The sequence below is a fragment of the Mandrillus leucophaeus genome, unplaced genomic scaffold (assembly GCF_000951045.1).
Source record: "Mandrillus leucophaeus isolate KB7577 unplaced genomic scaffold, Mleu.le_1.0 Scaffold60, whole genome shotgun sequence".
Taxonomy (NCBI): Eukaryota; Metazoa; Chordata; class Mammalia; order Primates; family Cercopithecidae; genus Mandrillus; species Mandrillus leucophaeus.
The window spans coordinates 6,312,734-6,324,373 of NW_012106475.1; the positions used below are offsets into that span (position 1 = coordinate 6,312,734).

Sequence of the window (11,640 nt, forward strand, 5' to 3'; positions counted from 1 at the left end):
GACCAGCCTGGCCAACATGGAGAAACCCCGTCTCTACTAAAAATACTAAAATTAGCTGGGTGTGGTGGCGGGCGCCTGTAATCCCAACTACTTGGGAGGCCAAGGCAGGAGAATCACTTGAACCCAGGAGGCGGACATTGCAGTGAGCCGAGATCATGCCATTGCTCTCCAGTCTGGGCGACAAGAGCAAGACTCCATCTAAAAAAAAGATAGAAATGTTCTGTATCTGTGCTCTTAAATACAGTAGTGATTAAACACATATGGCTGTTAAGCACCTGAAACATGATTAGTGCTACATTTTCATTTTTTAGATTTTGATTCAAATTTTAATGTAAATAATAACATATGGCTGGTTGCTCTCATATTGCACAGTGCAGGTTCAGACCATCATAAATCTTTTATTGTTTCCTGAATATTTAAAACTTGTAATCACTTTTAAAATTTCTGTTCATTATTCCCTTTGCTGCATTAAGTGAATTATACTTCCCCCGATTCTTTCCCAATCAGGAAGGTATTTGTGTGATATGATAACAGTGCCATAATTCTTTGCCATGTAAGATTCTGGGTGGTGGGTGTTGATATTACTGCTTTTGGATCTATTAAATAGCTAGTTCTCACAGGACTTGTAAACTTTTATGCCATTTAATTTGCTTCCTTGTCAATGAATGTTTTACTCTCTAATACTCATTGGTTTTATGATGAAAGTTATTACTGTTTATTATTGTTTGCATGCTCATTGATCATATGTCAGTATTTTCCCCAGGAGTGACAGAACTTGTGAAAAAAATCATGAGTGGAAACATTTTTAAACATTTCATGACATGAGTCTGCCATATATCAAAGGCACTAAAATGAAGTTGGCAATTTTTATTTGGGCCATAAACAATAACATGTACTTTATAATTACATACTTTTAAAAACGATTTTCATTACTTAGAAAGTTTTTTATTTTTAAAAAGCATTTTAATATGTATTTCTCATTTGGAGTTTTACCTTATCGCAAAGTCAGTTTGTGCCTCTGTGTGAGAGTTTACATGAAAAATAGTTTACTTATGATTGGGAAATTTAATTCATTAAAGCAAGAAACCTAAACTTTCTGTAAATGTCCAGACAAAAGGAATTTTGGAAACTAGTTTGTTCTTTTACTCCTTGTATTACATTTTTGTAGTATAAATTTTTTTGAGAGAGATTTTTGAGAGAGATTCTGACATAGGAATCCTTAATTCCTCTTCACTTTGAAACACACTGATACCTCAACTTTTTCAGATGTGCCAAATTATCTTTGTAATTTTAATTGTTACACAAAAGTTTGTTCCTCCTAGGCTACCATCTTTTCTTGCCAGTAAACCTTGGAATAATTACAAGCATCTTCCTGGGGAAAAAAAAATGCCTTTACAACACCTCTTAAAAATAAAATCAGTAACTGGGTTTTTTATTTGTCGCAGTTAGTGAAACACATGTGATTTGTCATTGTCAAATACTTTCATTTTTATTGAGATTAATTATGTTCCCAGAACATTCATACATTAACTTTTTACAAAAAGTCAATAGTCTAAAAAATAATTAATTTTCAATTACTTTCTTCAATCACCTTTAATCATGCTTTTCTAAATCTGTAATACTTATAATGGTTAAATACTAAGAATATTATGTAAGAATTGACTCACAGATCCTAAATATTCAATGTGTGGTAAAATGTTGGATTGTGGGGCAGGTTTATTTTATTTTTTATTTATTTATTTTGTTTGAGACGGAGTCTCGCTCTTTCACCCAGGCTGGAGTGAAGTGGCATGATCTAGGCTTACTGCAGCCTCCACCTCTGGGGTTCAAGCAGTTCTCCTGTTTCAGCCTCCTGAGTAGCTGGGACTACAGACGCAGGCCACCATGCACGGCTAATTTTTGTATTTTTAGTAGAGACAGGGTTTCACCATATTGGTCAGGCTGGTCACGATATCCTGACCTCAGGTGATCCACCCACCTCAGCCTCCCAAAGTGCTGAGATTACAGGGATGAGCCACCGTGCCCGACCAGGTTTATTTTTTAAAATTTCTTTTGTTACAGGGAAAATGTGAACATAAATTTAAAATGCTTGTTTAAAGCTACTTCTGAATATGTAATAGTATTTAAACAACAATGGTTTTAATGCAAAAACTCAATTATGTATGTTTTTATGATTTCATTCATTTAAGACAAAAGATACACTGTATGAAAGAAACAAATATGCCAACATCCGCCTTATCTGAAGTTAGTTCATGTTTACATGAATGGCTTTTGTATGTATCTTCAAAGACTTGCATAACCCTACCTCAGTAAATTACTTGAGCTTAGGCATGTCTTAGCCACAAAAATGTTGAGAAATAATGGTCCAGACAGTGGAATTTTGCACTAGACACTCAAATAGGCTTATATTATCATTTATTAAAAATAGAGAAAATTTATAGTGAAATGCTCTATGCTTTATATTAGTTTCATTTCTCCCTTATCATTTTTAGTATGCCTTCAGGACAGTGTGTTGGCTTTCTGGAAACATGGGATGCAGGGTAAAAGCTTCAAGTCAGATGAGGTAAGCCTTCTCAGATTACCTCCACTGACTCCCACTAACAATTTTAAATGTTGAAGCACTCATTTTATGCATTTCCTCTCTCAACCTACATTACTGTGTTTAGTGCTTTTAATGCTATGAACTGGTAGAACAAAAGAGCCAGTATTTTCCCTTCAAATGTGTTCATTTTTGTATCATAATTCAGAATTCTCAGTGGCCACCAGGAATTGCAAAATATAAGTTCACACAATTTCATTTATCTAATTTGTAATTTGTAAATGTGATTGCTAAGTTTGTAAAACTTTTGTAAATTTAATATGTGTTTTCCATAATGTATAAATATGTAGCTTCTTTTTAAATATATTTTAAAATCTACTTACTGAAGCATAGGACTAAGGGAAATCTAAGAAAATTGACTCATTTAGTAACTATTGAGTACCAGCTATGTTCAAGACACTTATTGTAAATATCAAATAAAACCTACTGTGTTCCAGGTACTTTACAAATATTTGCTTATTTCAGGCTCAGAATAACCCAGTACAGGTAGATACTATTCATATTGCCATTTTTACAGGTACAGAGTGGTTAAGTAACTTGCCCAGAGTTACATAACTAGTGAAGTGGAAGAGTCTGGATTTGACGGGTCTCTTTTAATCACTTCTACCTGAGATAATTAGGATACATTTCATGCGGGAGATGGGATTTGGGCCTCCAACTTGAGGGATGAGTCCTACTAGCTAAGATAATACTAACAGAGACATTTCCCATTTATGTGAGTACTTGTGTGTTCTTCTAACCATGGCCTAACAAATTTGTGAACTTACTTAAAGCTCAAAAACTTCTGTTTGCTTTTACCTTTAGTTTTATCCACACTCTTACTTATATATAAATGAATATTCCTACCTCTTATATGAATGCAAAATTAGAATGCTTCCAGGAAGAAATGATATAAATCAGCTGTCTTTGAATATATAGGTTTATCTTGTTACTGATACATGTCACTAAATGTCACCAAGTCTCTGCACTTGATGAAACCTACAGTCCTACTTATTATCATACAGTTAATTATTCTTAAATGCTATTTTCATTTTGTCACTCCTGTGGTTAGAAATCTACAGAAGGTCCTTGTTTCTTACTATATCAAATATTGATTCCATTTCCTAAATATCTATTTTTAACTTATCTTTTTTTTTTTTTTTTTTGGAGATGGAGTCTAACTCTGTCGCCCAGGCTGGAGTGTAGTGGCACGATCTTAGCTCACTGCAACCTCCGCCTCCTGGGTTCAAGCAATTCTCCTGCCTCAGCCTCTTGAGTAACTGGGATTACAGGCATGTACCACCACACCTAGCTAATTTTTGTATTTTTAGTAGAGACGGGGTTTCACCATGTTGGCCAGGCTGGTCACAAACTCCTGACCTCAGGTGATCCACCTGACTTGGCCTCCCAACGTGCCGGGATTACAGGCACGAGCCCCACACCTGGCCTATTTTTAACTCATCTTGTTTACCCTTTTTTCAGCTTATGTTCTCATCCTTCAACTTGGGTCTAGCTGAAGTCTTGACCTCTTTCATAAAGTCATCCTCAGTTGTTCCGGTCCACAATGATTAGAACATCTCTGAACTTAATACTCTGAAAAATCAGCTCCAACTAGTATAACACCTAATTTACTTTCTGATTCAAGCTTATTAATTCTCTTTTCCCAGGTAGACTGCAGATTCCTTGATATCAGACTTTTTTTTTTTTTTTTTTTTTACTTATTTTATTTTTTTTTTCTTGTGTTTTTTTTTGGTTTTTTTTTGTTTTTTTTTTTTTTTTTTTTTTTTACTTATTTTATATCTACACTGTCTTAGTCTGGGTTCCTCTAAAAGTAGACCCTAAGACAAGGACTCAAATGCAGATAGTTTATTTGGGAATAGATTCCAGAAAACAAGTGATGGAATGAGGAATAGAGAATAAAAAGGGGCAAAAAGCCAGTAAAGAACACATTAATAAGCTAGTTCCCACAAAGAGCAACTGGGACTTAATCCAGTAGGGACCACTGAAGAATGGGGCAAAATACACCTCAGAATTGACTCATTTGTAGGTGAGGAGGCTGGAGCATTTATGCAGCAACTGCTACTCCATGTTGGTTAAGGCCTGCCCCCTGGTATGCAAACTGCGGGCACTTTGGGATAGCACCTGCACATGGCTGAGCACGCTCTGCAGCTTTGCAGAAAACAGACTATAGAGGGTCTTGCTCTGTTGCCCAAGCTGGAATGCCATGATGCAATCATAGTTCACTGTATCCTTGAACTCCTGAGCTCAAGCGATCCTCCTACTTCAGCCTCCTGAGCAGCTAGGACTACAGGCATGCACCACTATGCCCAGCTAAAATTTTTAAATATTTTTGTAGAGACAGGGTCTCACTGTGTTGCCCAGACTGGTCTCAAATCCTGACCTCAAGCCTTGGCCCCCAAAGGAGCTCTGCAGTCCAACAATACCTGTATTCAAGTCTTGAGTCTACCCATTATATGACCTTGAACAACTTATTTAACCTCTTGGAGTCTTAGTTTCTTCTTCAATGATATGTATAATGCATATCACAGAGTTCTTCTAAGTAGAGTGCCTGACCCATACTAGATGTTCCATAAATGTGGGTTCATTTCTGATAATATGCAGTCAAAAAAACTTACTGAAATTTCTTTTATTTGAGGATTTAAGTCTACCAAAAAGTATTTATTGTGTTAATAATTGTTCTGTCTAAATTAATTTTAAATTATTATTAAGGCAATTTGAAGAGTAAGATGTTACTGATAGGTATTTTTCTTTCCTAGGTTACCCAGGAGATTTCAGATGAAACAAGAGTTTTCCGCTTATTAGGATCAGACAGGTAATAGTTTGGTTGTATTAATTTAATTACCAAAGAGGTTCAAAGATCATACTCTTAATTATACTGTCAGTCTGTAATTGTTTCAAACAAAACTCTTAGAAGCTCATTGACTTAGATAAATTTCTCTGTGTCTTTACTGAGAGAATTAGTAATATTTTAATGACCAGCAATCTTTTGTCAGCATGAGGATTGTCATTCTAGAGACAGTTATATTCAGCTGAGACAAAATGTGTTGGTATAAATGTTGATGTCCCTAGTACCATGAGAGCTATTCTGGGCCCGTATGTTTTCATTTCTTCCTGGTGTGCTACCTTCCGTCAACTATTAGGAATATGTACCTCCTGATGATACTTGCTTTTATATTGGAAAATGCCTGATTCAGTTTCTAAAATTAATCTAAGTTAAAAAGAATTATGTGGTCTCTTTATACCCCAAATAAAAGACAAGTTGCAAAACTGTCATCTTATGAAAAAAAGGTAGGAGCTGTAGCTTTTGATATCCAAAATCTACTGCCTACTTCTTTTTTTTCTTTTTTTTTTTTTTAAGACGGTTTCACTCCGTCGCCCAGCTGCCTACTTCTATAACTAATAAAATACCCATTCCTTCGTCTTTTCCCACCAAAAGTTGTTACTAAAGCAAAATTGGCTATAGTGGTATGCATTAGTCCTGAGACAAGGATTGGGAACCTCTGGTCTTCAGGTTCACATTGCTTCAGTTTTAGATACTTGAGGAAGGAGAGGGAAATGGAGTCATAACTCCAAAAAAATTGTGAAGAGAGTTTTATAGGAGAACAGAAATTTTTCAAAAAATGATGACTACCCTCAGTGAATAGAAAAGGTAAGCCCACAAAGCATGGCAACTTAGTGAGTAGTCCAGCCAACAAAAAGAGAATTGAGAATCATCTGGTAAATGACTCTAGAACTAGAATGAGAGGCTCTTTGCTTTTCCAGGAAGGGCTGAGAAAAGAATTGTGGGCTGAGCGCAGTGGCTCACGCCTGTAATTCCACCACTTTGGGAGGCCAAAGCAGGTGGATCACCTGTCTCTACTAAAAATGCAAAAAGTAGCCAGGTGTGGTGGCGTGTACCTGTAATCCCAGCTACTCGGAAGGTTGAAGCAGAATTGCTTGAACCCAGGAGGCGGAAGTTGCAGTGAGCCAAGATCACACCACTGCACTTCAGCCTGGGCGGCAGAGCAAGACTGTCTCAAAAAAAAAAAAAAAATTGTGGATCATCCATTGATCCTGGTGTAGATAATCCTTTAATGAGACCAAGCGTGAGAGAATTCAGCTTGGTAGAGGGTTGGCATCAGAGGCCGTTTCTCTCAGTTCCTTGTTTCCTTCTACCTTCTCCACCCAGAGCTTTCTCTATCACTTTTCCCTTCCCCGTTCATATTCTCTGTCCACTCTATCACTATTTGCTCCAAAAAACTTTCCTTCAGACTATTGCCTTGCTCTGCTTGTCTTCTTACATGGGCATCTCCTTGATTTTAAGATATATATCTAAACAGAGTTTTTGTTTTGTTTTTTCTTTAAAAGTGGTTAAAAATTTATTTTGTTGCTGTGCACAGTGGCTCATGCCTGTAATCCCAGCACTTTGGGAGGCTGAGGCAGGTAGATCACCTGAGGTCAGGAGTTCGAGACCAGCCTGAGCAACATGGAGAAAGCCATCGCTGCTAAAAATACAAAAAAATTAGCCGGGGTTGGTGGTGCATGCCTGTAATTCCAGCTACTCAGGAGGCTGAGGCAGGAGGATCGCTTGAACCCAGGATGTAGAGGTTGCAGTGAGCTGAGATCACGCCGTTGCACTCCAGCCTGGGCAACAAGAGTGAAACTCCATCTAAAAATAAAAATAATAAAAATAAAAATTATTTTGTTGCTTAAGTATAGATATTTGTGTCTAGGAAAAAAAACTAAGCATGTCAAAATTTTAATAGCGGTTAACTCTGGGCAGTTGGATTATAGGTAATTATATTTTCCCTTTCTACTTTTCTGTAATGCCTAATATAAAGTATCTATGACTTTTTAAAAATGTTTTCATTATTAAAGTAATAACATGCTAATTATAGAAAATTCATACACTAGAAAAATAAGTGTTATGTGCAAATTTTTTCTCCCATTCCTCCTCTAGAAACTTTTTTCTCTGTGTGGGTATATTATTTTTTATTTTGTTCTCAAACTCTCTTCCCCACAATTAAAATGTTTGGAATAGCACTTGATTTTTTTTTTTTCCTATCAGTCCTTTGATTGGACTCTTTCTCCACTTTTGTTCCGCAACTAGTGAGAGGGGCCCCATTTCATACTTTTTTTAAAAAGCTATTTCAAATACCTTGAAGAACAGTTTGGACGAGTGTCTCTTAAGAGTCCTATTTTATTCTCTTGGCTCTTCTTCCATCCTCTTCCTGTTAGTGTAAATTCCTAAATTATTATATTATACCTTTTGTTGGCATAAATGAGTAAGCAGATTTTGTTTGTTGTTTTTTGTTTGAGAAGGGGTCTCACTCTCTCCACCCAGGCTGAGGCGCAGTGGCACAATCACAGTTTACTGCATCCTCAAACTCCTCAGCTCCAGGGATCCTCCTGCCTCAGTGTCCTGAGTAGCTGGGACTACAGGCGCAGGCTTCCACACTCAGCTAATTATTTTATTTTTTTGTAGAGATGGGGTCTTGCCATCTTGCTCAGGCTGGTCTCAAACTCCTGGGCTCAAGCGATCCCCCTGCCTCAGCCTCCCAAAGTCCTGGGATTACAAGTGTGAGCCACCACACCCAGCCCAGATATTTTAGTTGGAATAAGATAATGAGACTACCCCAAAATGTCTTCAATATTTTATATTAATCAATTCTTATTGTGTTTTAAAGCTGTAAAATGTAAAGCCGAATTTGATTGTGCATCTGTGATCCTTATGTAATCTTACTGACATGTGAACAATGATATTCTTTCCTAGTTTGATGTTAGTATTTGATGTATGAAATCTGTAGTTACTCTTAAGCCCTTTGTTTTGGTTTAATTACAGGGTTGTCGTTTTGGAAAGCAGGCCAACAGAAAATCCTACTGCACACAGCAATCTCTACATCTTGGCTGGACATGAAAATAGTTACTAAGCAACAGAAACTGATCTCAAATGACAGGAAAATGAATATACTCCACTGAAAGGAAAAATAAGGAAACTCAATACAAACTGCACTATGATTTGCTTTAACTGTTATGGGTTATATTGCAAATGATCTGTACTTTAGGGTAGAATTCAATATTTTCTGCAGCTGGAAACAGCTAGTCTATCTCTTGCCACTGTGTGGTGGTTATATCAAGTTTGCTTAATAAAAGCTAAGAGACAAATAGTCCTCTAGTTCCAGGAAACACAGTCTTTTTTAAAAAAAAAAACAATAATGTTTGTAACAAGGGTGTCATGGTATTTTTAGATAACTCATGATTATCTTAAGAGAGATAAATTTAGTGATCATTTTATACCATGTCTTATTCCTTCTTAATGAACATAATTTGATAAATTCTCAAGCAAGGTTTTCACTTTTATATTGGCCATTCTGTATGTTTTTGTAAAATAGAATATTTAATCCTTATTTATTAATCTCTTGCTGGAGTGGTGTAATGTATCTAACTTTTGGCAAAGGAGGGTTGCAGAGCAGCTTAAATTTTTTTATAATGTATAAGAATTTTGTTTATCTTTTAAGAGTAGTAAAGTACTTTGAGTGTTTGGGGTTCAACACACACATGCAATTTTGCTTAACAAAAGTATTTTATAATACAGTTTCATACAGAATTACCTTAAAAGGGAGTTTTATGTTTTCAACTACAGATAGTTGTAAGGGATCATACAGAAGATATTGATGATAGTTGAAATATTCTTAGAAGGGGTGTGTATGTCTAGGCGTGTCTACCATGTGTATGTATTCTTGACAAGCAGTATAAAATACCTGTGATTTTTCTTTACATTAGGGATAATGCATAAGGAATTAATCTTCATATATATTATCATCCCTAATGTAGAGGGGGGAAGTATTTAACTGCCCATGATATGTATTTTACTTATACTATGCCAGAGAGGAAACTGTAAAGTAATTACACATGTAATCTTGGGTTTTTCACATACGTAGGTATTCATTTTGAGTAGGTTTAAGAAGAAAAAAGATCTTTAAATGAATTGAATTTCTGATGGGATAGTATCATTAAGTATTTAAAAGCCAGTATTCTAAAAATAATAAAGGGTAGGGTCATTTTTGAGTTTGTTTTTCTTTTGCTATTGTTAATATTCAAAATTAAAGTGTTACATTGGTACCTGTTGTCTTAATGCATTTATTGAGAACAGCATTGAGATGATGAACAAGGGGTTAGCAGTAGCAAACTATAGAGTTATTTTGACTAATTACCTAAGAGGAAAACAGTATAAGTATCTCATTCAGTATTTAGCAATTCTGTAAAATAAGTATTATCTCCATTTTTCAGATGAGGAAATAAGAGTTTAGCAAGGTTAAGAGATCTACCCAATTTACACAGCAAGTTAGCAGTTGAGCCTGACCATGAGTCTTCTGACTCTGTTCTTTTCACTATGCAATATGCAAACAATAAAATGTTATACAAATGAAATATAAAGGTATTTATTCTTTAAAAATGCACATATGATTTCACTAAGTGTGTGGCTGTTTATTTTGGATATGTTAAGAATACTGGATACGGTAGATGACAGAGGGACCATCCTCAAAACAGAGGACATTTACATGATAGATAAGAAGGCCAGCATCCTCCTTTTCTTACTGAATCCTGGCAGCCAGATCTTTACCATTCCACGACGGAATACTGAAGAGTCTTCTCTGTGAAATCTGACCAATGCAAGTGAAAAGGCCTAATTAAGATCTTGATGTCAGCCATGTCCCAGCTAAACTGCCCAGCTACATAACACTGCAGTGAAAATCATAGTTGGCATGCCCACTAGCCCACGCATTGTGTCTAGACCTTGCAGTTAGTCTTTTAGTCCTGTGCTCTTAAAAATGAGCAAACAACCAAGGATTACAAATAAATGAAAGAGAAAAAACAGTCTAGGGAAAACACTTAGAGGAAACAGACTATGAAGGGTAAGGAGAACATCAAAAGAAAAAGTATTTTCAGAAGGATGTTGCAACCATGAGTCAAGGGCAGGGGACTTTTAAAAAGTTGGGTTTCAAAAAAACAAAAAGAGCTCTTAGAAAATAATATGATAGCATAGCTGAATAATTCAATTAGAAGACTTAGAATATAAAGTTAAAATTTCTCAAAAAAAATTTTGGAAATGTCAAAGAAAAAAGTTAAGAAAATTGACAGCCCAGGAGGCCTAATATGTAATCTTCCAGAGTTTCAAAAAGACATCATTGGAGTGTTTCGATAATTTTTTCAGTATTAAAGAATATCAGATTCTAGATTGAAAGAACACAGTGGATGAAAAAGACCTTTACCAAAGCACATCATTATGAACTTTCAAGGACACTGGAGTCAAAAAGAAGATCTGCATTTCCAGAGGAAAAGGTCAGGTCAGATACCAAGGAATAAGACTCAGGAGACCTTTATTTTTATTTTTTGAGGCAGGGTCTTGCTCTGTCACCCAAGCTGGAGTGCAGTGGCACAGTCTCGACTCACTGCAACCTCCACCTCCCAGGCTCAAGCCATCCTCCTGCCTCAACCTCCCGAGTAGCTGGGACTACACGCGCCCACCACCATGCCCAGCTAAATTTTTTTGTATTTGTTATAGAGACAGAGTTTCACCATGTTGCCCAGGCTGGTCTCAAACTCCTGAGCTGAAGCAGTCCGCCCACCTCAGTCTCCCAAAGTGCTGGGATTGCACGTGTGAGCCACTGCTTCCAGCCCCGAATAGCTTTAAATTTCAACAGAAGCAGTGCCTTCAAACTTCTGAAAGAAATGTCCAACCTAACATTCTGTATCTGACTAAATGTAACATAAAGGTCAAATGAAGAGTATTAAAAAAGTTCCTTCTATATATCTTTTCTCAGGAAGTTACTAAAGGATGTGCTTCATAAAAAGGCATAAACCAAACAAAATGACACAGGATGCAGGAAATGGGATTTAGAACAGGAGAGAAATGAAAGAAATCCCCAGATGATGAGGATGGAATATCCGAGGATGGAATATCCAAAGATGACCACTACACCAGGCTCAGAGAGTACATTGAAGCACATCAGAAGATCCTGGTGACACGTTTTTAGAAAGATTAATAAAATATCCGATGT

General features: G+C 36.3%; 1 protein-coding gene across 1 annotated transcript in view; it reads left to right on the forward strand.

Moving 5' to 3' along the window:
- Positions 1-10,006, forward strand: part of MAP4K5 (mitogen-activated protein kinase kinase kinase kinase 5) — a 106,651-nt gene extending 96,645 nt beyond the window's left edge. The window contains exons 30-32 of the mRNA XM_011999750.1: positions 2,493-2,563; positions 5,356-5,411; positions 8,421-10,006. Coding sequence (XP_011855140.1) covers positions 2,493-2,563; positions 5,356-5,411; positions 8,421-8,508 — 215 coding nt within the window. The 3' untranslated portion in view covers positions 8,509-10,006. The remainder of the gene's footprint in view (positions 1-2,492; positions 2,564-5,355; positions 5,412-8,420) is intronic.
- The last annotated feature ends 1,634 nt before the right edge of the window (positions 10,007-11,640 follow it).